This window comes from Diadema antillarum, unplaced genomic scaffold (genome assembly GCF_040938485.1).
Source record: "Diadema antillarum isolate AM-2024a unplaced genomic scaffold, OU_Dant_1.0 scf00000078, whole genome shotgun sequence".
Classification (NCBI taxonomy): Eukaryota; Metazoa; Echinodermata; class Echinoidea; order Diadematoida; family Diadematidae; genus Diadema; species Diadema antillarum.
This window is the reverse complement of record NW_027270967.1, coordinates 1,303,555-1,319,631: the sequence shown is the minus strand read 5'-3', so window position 1 is coordinate 1,319,631 and position 16,077 is coordinate 1,303,555. Positions and strand designations below refer to the sequence as shown.

At 37.7% G+C, this 16,077-nt stretch overlaps 1 protein-coding gene across 1 annotated transcript; it reads left to right on the top strand.

Moving 5' to 3' along the window:
• The first annotated feature begins 2,332 nt into the window (after positions 1-2,332).
• LOC139717638 (toll-like receptor 13) lies at positions 2,333-2,833 on the top strand. The gene has a single exon (XM_071629144.1). It carries the CDS (start codon positions 2,333-2,335, stop codon positions 2,831-2,833), a length of 501 nt encoding a protein of 166 aa, XP_071485245.1.
• Positions 2,834-16,077: the final 13,244 nt, after the last annotated feature.

Below are 16,077 nucleotides of genomic sequence, written 5' to 3'. Positions count from 1 at the left end.
TCCACGTCTCGTGTTTAAAGATCTTGCCGCAACGTCACGACGCGTCACAGGACTCAGTTGACAAGCATTCACCATGACCTCTATATATCTAGCAGGACGCTTCGCAATTCTTCTCCTCTGTCTCTGTAACCCTGCGTTTGAGTATCGAGATTCCGTCAGTCATTCAACTAGGCATCCATGCACTTTTCACCACATAGGCCAAACTTTTTTAGCAACATGCAGCAATCGAAACCTCCGAGAAGTTCCGTCTCATCTACCTCCAGACATAACGGGACTCGACCTGACTAAGAACAAATTTGAAACGCTTTCCAAGAAGTCATTCGTTGATATGCCTGCAGTAACAATGTTGAAACTGTTGAGAAACCAGCTAAAACATATCGCGAAAGAAGCTTTTTATCCACTTCAGCGCCTCGAAGAGCTATTGCTGGGTTATAACCATCTCACCACCCTGAATGCAGACACGTTTTCAATGAATCCGAATCTTCGCTTTCTTGATTTGGCACACAATAATTTTACGACGATTCCTCTTACAGCACTGAACCAGCTCCGCCCGTGGTCGACTGTAAACTTCGATGCAAATGTCGGGAGCCAATTTCGCTTCGCAGGACGTCTAATTACAAGTATCAGCATGTTCTACCTCAGGTGGAATAAAATTAAAAGAATTAACATGAATGATTTTGCACCATTAACAACGGCAAACATTTCCCGGATGAAAATGTCTAGGAACAACATCGTGTATATTTCATATGGCACATTTGAGCGTTTGAAACATGTAAAACAGCTAGATCTTGACAACAATAATTTAAAAGATTTGACATTGGATGCATTTCTTGGGATGGATTCACTGGAGTATCTGAACCTAAACATCAGCAATATTGTACGAATCCGGGGCTTCCGATCCAACACCACTCTCCGTGTTCCTCCCTTAGTAAAGCTATATCTTTCACAAAATAAAGTATCATCCCTATCAGAAGGAGTGTTTAATGGATTGAATATTTTACTGTCATTAAATCTCAGATCGTGTAGGATAAAGAGTTTGCAAAATCGCACGTTTGAGGGTTTGTGGTCTCTACAAATACTTGACCTGGGCGAGAATTTGTTGACTACTATCGCAGAGTCGGTGCTGCAACATGTTCCAAATCTTCAGAAGCTGGTATTGTTCAACAATAAGATATCCCTCTTGGACTTTGAACTTTCTGCGAAGCTCCAACACTTGGCGTTCCTAGATTTATCATTTAATGAAATTTTCAAGCTCCAGCGAAGCTTTTTTCGGTTTGTCTCAGTGAAGACCATAGACATGTCCAATAATTACATTGGTTCTGTAGAATTCGGTCCATTTTCTCTTCTGTCTAACTTGACATGTCTGAGACTAAGCGCAAATCCAATTCGCAGAATCCTAAACAGCGGATTCGCCGGTTTGGACAACCTAGAACACTTAGACTTAACAGGTCTAGGATTCGCAACAGAGGTCAGGAACCCCTTTAAATGTCTTCGGAGGTTGTCATTCCTTGATTTATCCCACGGCAGCTTTGGAATAGGAAGCACAACGTTTAATGAGTTGACCTCACTTCGCACACTAGATTTGAGCTCTGCTGCCATCACCGGAGAGAAATTGATTACAAATACTGGTCCTGTACTGACTGCACTGTCTTCTCTCGAAAAACTTCTTTTACAGAGCAACCAGCTCTCCACTTTATATTTTAATACATTCACTGGCCTCTTAAAGTTGAAAGAATTACACCTTACAAAATGTGGAATCGCAAGCCTTCCCACGCAGTTGTTTTCCAATTTATCGTCTCTAGAGAAGTTATACCTCGATAAGAACAACATTCTTTCTCTTACTTTTGATCACTTTCGTTGGTTAACCTCTCTCCACTACTTGTATTTGAATACAAATAGATTAAGTGGAAATCTAGATAAAGACATTTTCAGGCGAAACAATAAATTGTACATAGTGTCATTACGTCAAAATGCTATCACAGGTATAGCAGAAAACACTTTCCTTCCAATGAAATATTTGGATATATCTGAGAATGAACTTGCGTGCACTTGCAACCTGTCTTGGTTTAGAAGTTTCCTTAGTAAAGGTAATCTGACCCTATTAAACCCCAGTACCACTGTTTGCTCACCTCAATCTCTCTCACAGTTTGCGGGGAAATCAATTTTAGAGTTTAACCCTGACAAAGCATGTGGGCCAAACCTGACTGTTTACATCACGGCGAGTACACTGGTCTTGTCATGTATTATTGGATCCGTTCTGGCTTGGCGAAACCGATGGTGGCTGAATTACAAGTGCTTTCATTTGAGGCTTCTCATCATTGGATACTATGAGATGGAGGACGCACGCGAACATCAGGATTACCGTTACGACCTCAATATTATCTTCCCCGATGAAGACGAGGGTTGGGTGCTTGAAGAGTTTATGTTAGCTGTCCAGGAGCATCTTCCAGACTTCCCTCGCAACAGGATCGTGTGCGGCGATGACGATTTGCCCCTGGGAAGTACGCGCTTTGACGCCATCGATCGGGTCATTGAGAACAGCTTCAAGAACCTGGTAATCGTCAGCAACGCGTCCGTCGACGACGCCAACTACCTGATGATGCTACAAATGGCCGTGGCGCACATGAACGACATCCAACTCGAAAACGTCGTCATGGTTTTTCGAGAAGACATTCCAGACAACCAGCTTCCCTATCTGGTACGACTGTTCCTCAGTAAGAATAAACCTTACTTCCAATGGAGCGAAGAAAGATACCAACAAATGCTCTTCTGGGAAAGACTTGCAAAAACGTTGACGAGAAACAAGAAAATGAATGGCGTTTTACCTCTCTGACTTGCGAATAGCTAGCAAGAGAGAAATGTGGTCACATAACACTATGACATGACATACATTAATCAGTGGTTTGATGATGAATTTCGATGCTTCCGATCCTCTCCGATCAGAACTTGCGGTCTGAAAATCAATATGAGTGATGCCTACTATGACTGACAGTTTCTGACAGTCTATGGTGTATAAAGGAGAAATTGCCTTTTCAACTAATCAGTTAACCAATCGAGAATATTACGTTTCGGCAACATAATGGACGTGCAGACCATAATCAATATCTCGTTCTTACTTCTTTTTCTTTGTGTTGATTTTTACAAGGATATCTTTTCTCGGTTTCATGAGCGAATGCTAATCTTCTTCTCCATGAAATGGCTGGACGGAGTGTTTACCGAAAGCAAGTGAATAAAATCAATTCCTAAGCAAAATACAACATATTAGATATTAACAACTGTGGTTTTTTTTTCCAGGGTGATGTTCGTTATTCCCAAGCTTCGTTCATCCAAAAATGAAATTGGGTTTATTATTCCGAAAAGTTCGTTATTCCAAAACACACAAATTCCAGATACACGTATTTCGATGTTCGTTCATGCGTATTATTTATTGCGTCATTCCCAAAGTTCGTTATCCCGAAGGTTCGTAGTTGCGAAAATGACATAGGACTCGTTACTTCGAAGTTTTGTTAATATGAAAATGAAATAAGGTTCGATTTCGTTATTCTGACCATGGAATATGGTTAGATAAAGACGGTGTGTACTAACAAATTTTCGGAATTGCGAACCTCTTTTTTCTATTTTCGGATTAACAAACCTCTGAAATTAAAGTTAAACCGGCGTATTTTTTTATGTTGTTTATGAATGGCAATGCCAGTTTATCATTATTATGCCATTGCTAGCCTAATCATGATTATCACGATTAGAATTATCACGATTAGAATTATCACGACCGAAATCATGACTGCTATAATCACTGTCTTGTGGCAGATAACTAGAATTGTTGTACTCTGACGCAACAAAACGGTATAGATGCCGAGCTCCGTCTCTTTTGATTCAGTAAGAACGAGAAATATGAAAGAAAGCACTGCAATGCCTGTTTTGCAACTATATCCACATTTTTACATTGAAGAAAGAAACTAAAAGCGAGTTTGGAATATAACACGAACTGGACAACATATGGTGATATTGTTGCCAATTTACAATAAGTGAATACTACGTATATATAATATAGTAAGTATGAAATAAGCGAATATAACCCCACGGATATAACGCGACGGTACATGATTTCGATTATGACAACGTGAGAACGCTGGGGAAAAGAGAAAAAGTATAAATCTCCGCAGAAATATATAAAACTGACTAATTTCAGTGGGAGGTACTCGCTGAAAAACTTTTAGTACGCGTATACACAGTCCCTCGGTAGAAAGACAACTTGGAGGTATATATAGCCAGCAGAGAGAATCGTAGAAAGGTAGAAAATAGAGGTCAATTATAGCAAAGCACATGCACACAGGAGTACGCACATAAATATAGTTTTTGACATACTAGTAGTATACTGCACAATGCACGTATGAATGCTAATCTTTATATTCTTTATTTGAAAAGCCATAAAAATAAAAAACGCCCCCTACCATAAACGTGCCCACGCTTGTTTACTCCCTCATCAGATGTGTCATGCAGCCCTACGATCGTGTGTTGCAAAGATGCATTGAAATACCTCGAGCTGTGTGGAACGTATATGATTATTTAGGTAAATTCATGAAGTCAAAATATAATCTTTGTTATCAAATTAAATCTCATTCCTTGTTGTATTGGATCATTGTAAACAGGCAGAAATTAAGATTATTACTTCGTAGGCTCCCATTAAACTATGACAAAACTACACTAAATTTCTTTTTTTATTTCCTTTCGTGGGTGACATCAACAAGATGTCTCCTTCGTGTCAAGGTTAAGTCCATGCATATGTAACAATATATCAGCAATAAGTTTACTGGGAATTAATTTGCACGTGTGATTTGAGTGCAACGTATAATATCAACGACATACTAAAGACATTTGAAGCTTTGGACATGTTGAAATTCAATAACTGTCATAAAATTATATATTGTCCGATTTTCACTAAACCTCTACCATTTTCTTTGTCTGGTTTTGCTATATTTCGCAAGAATCCCAACTTGTGGCGGATTTCCACTTTGATTTCCGAACTGAGGTAATCCGCTCTTCCGCACGTGAATTATTTTAGAAACTGTCAAAATGTCAAAAATAATGATTCTTGCATCAGGTTATTTTCATTGCAACTGACTTGCAATTGCTCTTCATCGACGTCAATAAAACCCGTGTATTACGTATGTCCATGATTTCTTATCATAGTTATCATCTAAGACTGAATACTGAATGAATGCTATGCGTATGTCAATGAGAGCAATTTGTCAGTTTTAGTTGCAAGGTAAAAATGCTTTATTATAATACATTTCCTAATGTGTCAAGAGGATTCTTTAGATTTAGCATTGTTTAGATTTTTAGAGATGTAGATGAAAGTATAGGTATGAAAAAATATCAGTGTTCATTTTGTTGTGTCATTTTATGATGACTTTTGTGTAGAGTGTCAAGATGACATACTGTGGTATTGTTTGATGTTACTATAACTATCATTATTATACTGAAAATGATCTTGTACTTCTTTGAAAATTACACACATATTACAATAATGTACACTTCACATCTTTACTCCATAACTGTTCCTAACAGATTTTAAAGGACAAGTCCACCTTCATATACATGTGGATTGAGTGAATGCAGCAATATTTTGTAGAACACATCAGTGAAAGCTTGGGGAAAATTTGACAATCCGTTCAAAAGTTATGAATTGTTAAAAAGTATCTGCACAGTCATTGCTGGATGTCAAAACTAGTAGAGTGTATGATGTCACATGCGTACAACAATATGAGGAAAATATAAAGAGAATTTCACAAAATTTTACTTTTTGAATAAAGTGCACATTTCTTCGACTTGTTACTGACGTATATCAAGGGTAATATTATTCCTCCTTGCCTTCGGAAAGAGGAAAGTCAATGTTCTTTCATCATATGAGAAAATTGGGAATACAGTATCTTGAATTTTCCTTACAATTTCTTTATATCGGTGTACACATGCGACATCACAAGCTGTTGAAGTTGTCTTGTTGTCTAGTCCTGTTTCATGTTTGTTCACATCTATGAAAGTGTATATCTGGTAATCTAATTTTCAGTGGGCTTCCAGACTTCTTCCACTTTGTTATTTTTTGTATCTAAGATGATTCAATTTATCTTTCCATCGATGTTCTTTTTCAGAGGGGCCCACACACTACAAGCTCTGTCTTTTTAGTGGGTCCCTCCATTTTTCGCACTTTATGCAACGGTATACATGTACTTCACTTTGATCACTTCTGTTTCTTTTGTACTATACTATGTATGACTACTATAATAGGTCCTCAAGTGTTGTACAGTCTTTTCACTTCTCTATGTTCTATTTACCTCATTCTCTGTTACCAAAAGAAGTGAAACATATGTTTTGTCGAAAAATGAAATAAACTTTGAATTGAATTGAATTGAAAGTCTTCTCATCCAGCAGTGACTAAGCAGAAACTACAAAAATTCATAACTTTTGAACGGATTATCCAATTTTCCTCAAACTCTGGCTGATGTGTTCTATTGATATTGCTGCATTCACTCAATCCACATGTCTATGAAGGTGAACTTGTCCTTTAACTATGCGTACATAGTGTACGAAATGAATGAAATTAATGTTTATGCTTCACAGGTAGCATATTAGGAGTTGTTGACTGGTCATTGTATTCCTTTCCCCCCAAAGTACAATAGACGGAAATAAACAATAAATAAATGAATACTAGTAGATAATAAATAAATGACTCACCAAGAAATAAATCAACTTACGAACGCACGCCATGTAAGAGTTACTTATGTCTTACTTAAGCTTCATTTTTTTGTAGATTATTCTTTTCTATTGCTATGGACACGATGGACAGATGGATACCATTCGTCACCATTGCAAAGTGTGCATTTTCCCCAATGTAATAATTTGTACACAATTGCCTATTCATTATTATTCATTATGACGTAAATACTTCTTTTTGAATTTGCAATTCATTGTCAGCATGGTCAAAGAATTGTAAAAATAATGTATACTTTGTATCATGTATCACTGTTTGTTGGATGGAAATGAAATAAAAACTGGTATTATTGACAGCGATCGAGAAGCTAGAGTGTTCACTATATCCCACGTGCACATTATGCATTTTACCTATCTATTTCAATCTACATAATACTAATATTTTCATAGTACATGTACAATGTATAAGCCGGATGGCAGGAATGGGTAATTATGAAGTAAACCAATACATACCGCTGGCATTGAAAAAAAAATCCTCAAATGTAAACATTTGTTAAACAGTATACAAAGTACAATATACAGACAAACACACACTGGTCTTGATACATTATCTTATTTTGCAGTCGATTGAATTAATTTTGTGCATTTTTTTTTCAAGTGAAAATACTGTGCGTATCAAAAATTGAAAGTAATCGTACTTTAGAGGGGTACTGTTTCATAAATGTCATCTATGGAGAGCGCAATTTTGGTTGTGAGGAAAGGGAAACTCTTCTTCTTTCTATTGATACCTCATTGAGTTGACAAAAATGCATGACTATGCACATTAACTTTAAAGACAACAATGACAAGTTCCACATTTCCGATTTTGAGCATTATCATGAAGGAACACTGGGAGTCTCATTGAAATGGATGAGATCTGTCACTGAAAGTGGTCAACTAAACGGGTGCTGTTCGTTATTCCGAAGGTTCGCTATTCCGAAGGTTCGTTATTCCGAAGGGTCGTTAATCCGAAACACGCAAATTCCCTATACCTACAGGTTCGTTAATCCGAAAATGAAATAGGGTCCGTTAATCCGAAAATTTGTGTCTTTATTCCGGAAGGTTCGTTATTCCGAAGATTGGTTAATCCGAAAATGAAATTAGGAACAATGAACCTTCGGAATAATAAATCTTAGGAATAAAGATCCTTCGGAATAACGAACCCTCGGAATAACGAGCTGTAACCAATTAAACAGGCTAGTCTGCACGACTATGTTTGTGTTAATAGGGTTTCCTCTTACTATTGTGGTCCATAACCTTCAACATGGCCACCGGTTGGATAATCTGCACTCACACAAAGGCCAACCCACACAATCCGTTTTTCTATGTTCCTATTCAAGACATGGTATGCCGTTTCGAGCTATGTGATAGACCCGTAACACCCCCCCCCCCGGGCTTTCCCTTCAAATTCACTGTTCAGTTCACTTCTACTAATTTGTTTGACCCAATGTGCCAGGTGGATAGCGTTTGTTGTTTATAGGGCGTTACACGACGGGTCATTGTATGAACATAACATTCCGTAAAACTATATATTATTGTTTAATTATTGATGTTTGTTTAATGATATTTGAAATATTGATTGAATGTGTGTATCGTAGTGGATTACGTGTGCTTGTATGATTTTGTAATATCAACGCCGCACATACGTATCATGAAATCACAAACACATCCAGCCATTACCCAGGAAAAAAAAAATCAGTCCGGCAGTCACCTCGTCTAAAGGTAGACAACACCGATTGCATATACTACCTATTCCCAACCTTTCTTTTTCAGATTTCTCACTCAGAAATAAGGATATTGTACTGTACAGGTAGACTGTATTTTTTTATTATGTCGGTAAAAGTATAATATATATGTGCCTTCTAGGTCTTGTACACTATGTTCATAATCATTACCGTATGACTGCCAAATATCACGTTTCGCTTCAAAGTTTACACAAGTTCTAAGTTTCAAATGTACTACACTATGTTGTGAACCTACTCGTAAGTATCGTGTAATAGGAGAATTCGAGACAAGTTTCGTAATTTCACATCATGTAGTACATAAATTGACAGCTATATGAATAGATTTGCGGGATTTATTGTTGCCCTGATCGGAGAAATGAATACTCTGAAAAAATAACCTGATTACACTGAACGAGGATGATGACATGGGAGACTCACATTTTGCAGAAAAGTAGCAATGTAATGCTTTACAATACCACTTGCTTAACGAGTTCACCTGTGTAGAATTTATTCATGCTTCCTTATTTGTTCTGCTTCCTTGAGCTCCCACTCATGCATGTTTAATGGTGAGGCTATTATGCCATCATCCTTGTTCACTATGATTTGTCATAGATTTTGAAAACATTTTTATTCCTCATCACAATCATATTAAATCCTAAAACTCTGTACCCAGTATATTTTACATTCAAATGTAAAAGTATGAAAATTACTGTAGTATCCGAATGTCTCCGAATGTCTCAGAGCGATGCTGTATGGAGTAAATTTCTTTTGTACGTAAATACAGTCCTGGCGAACGTCCACTGCTAAACCGACCAAAAGAAGCTCGGACAATAAGATACCTGTTGAAATCTAGCTATGCCTATATATCGCTTCTTATTACTTCTTAGTATGAATGATACATTTAGTGAAAGCACAAAAACGAAAGCAAGGAACAGTACCCTGGGCAGATGTCGAAATGGCAGCCACTCTTTGCGGTATACATTACAGTGAAAGGTGTTTCGAGAAGCCAGCTCTCTTCCTCTCAGAGAGACGGAGAAAAAACAACAACCTAAAACAAAAACTAAGTGGAATAGCTGTGCGTCCATATTTACTTGCGTGCTACACAATATCTCTGTACATTGATGATATCATTGTAATCTTTAATGCCCAGAGAAATATAATGGACGACTGTGTTCGCAGAAACCACTATTGACGTTACTGTAATGTTGACTACAGCTCACAATCGTGTCATCGGGGTATCGTCACTGTCTGCACGTGTTGCATGCTCCCGAGGAGGAGGCGGTTCCGGGGGAGTTGGAGGAGCTGGCCACAGTAGTTCTCCAGTGTTTTCGTCGAGGACCCGTTTATCGCGATCGCCTGGCTGGCTCTCACTCGTAGGCGGGTTCTCTCCCGTCGCATCACGCGATGACATGTCTTCCCCACCGTCTGGACTACCGTGTACCGACCGACTAGGCCCAACCGGCCTCATCGTCAGCCCGCCTTCGTCGTCGACTACGCCAAATGAGAAATTGGAGTTCATGTAGGAGAGGTCATTCCGATCCTGCTCGGTGTAGCCGTACTGCGTGCTCAGCGACGACCGACTGAATTGTCTGGAGACATTACGCCGGGCCGTCCCACCACCGCGGCCTTCGTGGTACCGCTCGGTCGCTGGCTGACTGTCGTTGTCGCTGTCGTAAGCCTGGTTGAGGTAGTGGAGCTTGCTACTGCCCGACCGCTTCCCCGGAGCCTGTGCGAAGTAGTGGCTGTTCCCCATAAAGCAGTAGAGGATTGCAAAGACGAGCACGGTGAGGATGCAAATGATGAGGATGATGATAAAGATGGCAAAGATGGCTGTCAGGGACGGCATCCCTCCCTCTGAAGAGTCACGAGATGGCGGATTACCTTCAACAAAGAGAAAGATGTGATCAATATTTTATACCATGTAGCAAAGCAAAGACATACTTCCAAGTGTAGATCGGAATGATGGAACAATCAATATTTATTGAAATCGAACACAAATTTCACAAACTTTCACATGTTTTGAGGTCAAAATCTGGCACGCAAATTAGAAAGGGCGATATACTGTCACGCCCTCAGATAAAGTCGCCCTGTATACTTATCTTCACAAGATGACTTAATCTTAAAGGACAAGTTCACCTTCATAGACATGTGGGTTCTATGAATGCAGCAATATTAGCAGAACACATCAGTGACAGTTTGAGAAAAAATCGGACAATCCGTTCGAAAGTTATGCATTTTTGAGGTTTCTGCTCAGCATTACAAAAAGTGTACACGCGAACGGTGACAAACAGATAATGAGCTATGACGTATATCCGTAATTTGCATACCACCAATCACAGTGCGCTGAGCGTTAAAGAATAATACATATTCATAATGCAATCACGCGCTAAATATCACAAATGCTACGTTGAGCTAATGTATTAATGAAATCTAAATAGTAATAAAGACGTGCGCACCTATTGTCACGTCACGAATTTGCATACGCGCTACGTCACGATCACGCGTTGACCCGATGCGAGGGACGCGCAATTGCTTTAGTGTAGGAACATATTGGTGGATGGCTTATGAATATCGAAAAGGTACCGATGGCGAAGTTTCACGAAATTCCTCCAAACTCAGTATAAATACACGTGAGTATTTGCTGCAACTCACTAGGCAGGTGCATTGTACAAAAACAACAGGTATGGCAGTACAATAACCTTTCCAAAATGGCATTCAGGCTCAAAGTTGGCACACCGCGCCGTCAATGTAAAATTGCGTGTTGTCGTAGAGCTGATTACGTTTGAGTGAGAAATGACACCTAATTTTCAACTCGAAAGGTACCGATGTAAAATTTTCACCAAACTCTACAAATGAGGTATCTAGAGCAAGCTTGAAATCTAGATTTTCATAAAAGCCAGGTGCATTAAAGCAAAAAGACATATTCTGGGAGGTATGAGTTCGTAAAGTCGAGAGTCCGTGTAAATGTCCTATACCTGATTGTGCTCTCTGCGCGGTGCATTTAAAAACGCTCGTTTCCTATGGAGGATGTCACCGCACTTTTTGTAATGGCCACGACTGGATGAGAAGACTACCATAGCTTGTGATGTCACACGTGTACAACGACATAAAGAAAGTATAAAGAAAATTCAACATATTTTTACTTTTCTCTCGTAACAAAACACTTGCCTTCTCTCTTTCAGAAGGCAAGGGGAATAATTTTACCCTTAACATACGTCACTAACAAGTCGAAGAAATGTGCACTTTATTCAAAAAGTAAAGTTTTGTAAAATTCTCTTTTTATTTTCCTTATATCGTTGTACGCATGTGACATCATACAATGTGGTAGTCTTCTCATCCAGCAGTGAGTACGCAGATACTTAAAAAATCATAACTTTTGAACGGATTGTCCGATTTTCCCCAAACTTTCACTGATGTGTTCTACTGATATTGTTGCCTTCAATCAAACCACATGTTATATGAAGATGGACTTGTCCTTTCATTCAATACAGAGAGACATTGTAGTATAGCTGAGAAAACACATGACTGTATTATTATAATGTACGAAACAATCGGTGAATTAAGTAAGATGAAAACTTCACCATACTGTCTAGTCTGTGCACGATGAACACAGTTGGTTTAAGCAGCTGATAAGGGTTACCATAACATTTTATCATTATTGAAATGTGTATATTGGAGCAAGAAGAATAAGAAAATATCAATATTGATTATAAAACAAAACAAGAAAAAAGCCTTCTTTCAGATGATTTCAAGCAATTGCGATGTGATATTTTTTGTTTGATTGTAAGGGTGTTGTTTTTTTATAATCTCTCACATTGCCATGCCATTCCTATTTCTCATACAACATTCTGCATTGAATGTGAGAACATCTCTGTGTTGGATGGTTTCATACATTATTTGTAACCCTGCACCAGAAAGCCAACAAAAAAGACAGGCATGGATTTTTAGTTCAGGGCAGATTCTGAAAAAGAAGACTCTAACCTTTAAGATGATGTATAACTCAATTCAAATGTATTCTCCTAACTTATATAAATATTGAAAAGAAAGCACACACTCTGGAAAAGTTGAACTAGAAAAGAGGCTCTGGCGTACAGGGTCTATTCAAGCGTTACTCAGCTACATGTGCCATGAATGGGACAAAAGGCATGATGTAAACCACTGTAGCAACAATAATGAAGGGATTATCAGATTAAGCTGAAATTGAACATGCTCTATTAACAGATTTTGTTCACGATAAATGTCAACTTTCAAAGCAGCAGCATTATCCTTTTGAAAGTTATTAGAGTTGAAAGTGAAGAGGGTGCAAAGGATTTTCAAGAAATGAAAAGGGGCCTCTAAGAAAAACCTGATCACTTTACTCTACCAAAAAACGGGGTTGTAGAAAAAACGGCTGGAAACCCACTTTCCCATTCAATTCATGATCTCAAACTTAAGAATAATGTAGAAGAAGAATAGCTCTTTCTGAAAATATGGAAAACTCAAAATTGACTCGGTTGACCCGTTTCACCTTTCTTGAGTTCTTGCATAAAATCAAGGGGTGGGACTTTCTGGTGTTTATTTTTTTTTATTTTATTTTTTTTTATTCAAGTTCCATATTCCACATTCCATATTCAGGTTTCATATTCCATTTGATTTCGGAGTAAAATATGTATAACACAACATTCAATTTTAGACATAATTTCACAAATGTATAAGGACATGTAATAAAATTATGTGTAAATACGAGGAACCTACTAAAAAGCAATGCTTGTAGGATGTAGGTTCCAAAGAAATAATATAAGCGTTTAGTACTACATGCTAATTACGAAAGATGACGAAACACAAGCGAAAATCGGTATGTCGAGATTATAATAAACTCTACGGAATGTACAAAATAGTTTATGATGTTCAAGGTAAAACTCAGGGATTCAATGCTACATAAAATTGCACTGCTGGTCAAAGATATGTGGTCAAATGATGTCACCCGAGCGAGGCATCATTGCGAATAAGAACAGATATATCAAAATGGTCACAGCAAGTAACTATACATAAGAATTTAAAAAATTGGCTTTTAGATTTTGCTTAAAGGAACTTAGAGAACTTGATTGCAGCCGAACAGAATCTAACTCATTCCAGAAAGAAGGACCGGTAGAAGTAATTGTCTTAAGGGCTAAAACTGTACGAACGGGGGAAAAGTGATATGATCCACTTTGTCTTGTAGGGTAACTATGAATTTCACTGTTTTTAACAAACATTGAGGTAAATAAACTAGGAAGATCGCCAATGCTCAACTTATACATAAAAATTCCAACGTGATACAAATACAAATCAGAAACCTTTAGTAATTTACTGGAAACAAACAATTCATCTGTATGATCCAAAAAATGTGCACGATTTATAATCTGCAAGGCCTTTTTCTGAATCAAAAATAACAAATCGATTTTAGTCTTAGAGCAATTCCCCCAGGCCAATATTCCGTAATTTAAGTAAGGTAATAATAGAGTTGAATAGAGGGAATGCAATATTGGCTTGGGGAAAAGGTACTTCAATTTGTGAATAACTCCAACGTTTTTACACAACAACTTACATAAAAAGTCAACATGAACCTTCCAAGAAAGATTACTATCAATATAGATACCTAAAAATTTTGTTGAATCTATTTGATTTAACTGCAAACCATTCACTTATACTGGACCTGAAAGAAACCTTATTGTATTACTAAAGACCATATAATTAGTCTTGTTTATATTGAGCGATAACTTATTCGCCTGTATCCATTCAAATACCAGTTGCAGTTCGTTATTCACAGAATCAAGCAACACATAAGGATCTGAGTGAGAATAAAAAAGACTTGTGTCATCTGCAAACAGAAGAAAAGACAGCAGAGAGGATGAGTTGCGGAAGTCATTAATATAAAGAATGAATAAAAGAGGACCTAAGAGGGAGCCCTGTGGAACGCCACAGCAAATCGAACCTATTTCTGAGTCATGGTTATTCACAGTAACAAACTGAGTTCTTTCGGCAAGATAACTTCTGAACCACTCCAAGGCCTTTCCACAAATGCCGTAATGATTTAATTTGTACAAGAGTATTTCGTGGTTTATTGTGTCAAAGGTCTTGGAGTAGTCCAGAAACAAGCCGACTGTATGCGACTTTGAGTCTATAGCTTTCGCAACTTTCTCTACAAGTAATAATATAGCATGAGTGGTTGCATGTTTTTTTCCGGAATCCGAATTGATTATCAGCAAAAATATCACATTCATTAAAAAATTTAAGTTAACGATTATAAACCACCTTCTCAAGTATTTTAGAAAAAGAAGACAATAATGATATTGGTCGATAATTTCCCAACTCATCCTCTCTACCCTTCTTATAGATTGGTAGAACTTTGGCAATTTTCATTTGAGTGGGCACAATGCCAGTAAGTAAAGACAGATTCAAAATGTGGACTAATGGTGAAAGAATTTCATTTATAATACATTTTATGAGATGATTAGAAAATCCATCGTGACCTGCACTCTTCTTGGGGGAAAGGAAATTAACAATATCTAAGACCTTTTGTGATGCACGGTCACATTTGGATACGAGAAAATTTACATACAGGAAATTTTAATATGCCGATATAATAACAAGATACGACGGAACTACTGCAATGTCACGAACGACCAGAACAAGATGATATCATCGACAACGTACTGATAGACTTCCAAATTTGGGCTTACATTCGGCCGACGAGAACGCCCCTTCGTAGTCGATCATGACCTCGTCCAGGCAGGCGATGCAGGCAGTCTGGGAGGCGATCTCCTGATAACTGTTGATCGGACAGTACTCGCACACATTTCTGGAAGGGTCGTAGTAGGATCCGTGGGGGCATGGCACTGGCGGAATGGAAATAATTTGTAAACGAGAGAGCGGGATACTACCTTCAAATATAGCACTCGGGTATACCCTATAAATCATAACAAATCAAACTGATCATAATATGACTATGATTACTAATTATTTAAAGACCCAGTACAACTTCTTTACATTTCCTTCTCAAAATTGTCTTTCGAATAATAAATGAAAATGGATTTTTAAAAAATCGGAACTTTACATTTTGAACGCAACTTTGGAATTGTATCAGGAATTTGAAAGGTTTATTGTTTTTATGAGACACTGATTCTTGTAGCAGCCACGGAAGCAATTTTGATGATGTGATGATGCTATGGCATTACATCTCTTCATTTAATCTACACATCCACTTTCTTCTCTCTTTCTTTTAGTTGAAATCCAACAGAAAAAAAAACTTGCCTTTTTGCATCGAATTTTTGTTGTTTCAACAAACCTAAATACTGACTTTCGAGAGGACGAGGGGAGCAGCTGTTTCATGATAGACCAAATAGTACAATTTCATTTCATTTCATTTATTTCATTTCCAACAACATTTTCATACACAAAATAACACATCAATACAATGTAGTAACAAAGAAAAATACGTCACGTTAACAATACTACGCATCACATAAGCAAATGAAAATTGAATTGAAACTAAAGTTACAGGAAATGGAGGAGACATGCTAAAACGCTAAGCTTGTATTTTGCAGTCTCCTCGTGGACAAAAAGACTAAATAACATAAAAAAGTAA

Excerpts from the sequence above, each read along its gene's own strand:
- LOC139717638 (XM_071629144.1), top strand. The coding sequence starts at position 2,333 with ATGGAGGACGCACGCGAACATCAGGATTACCGTTACGACCTCAATATT.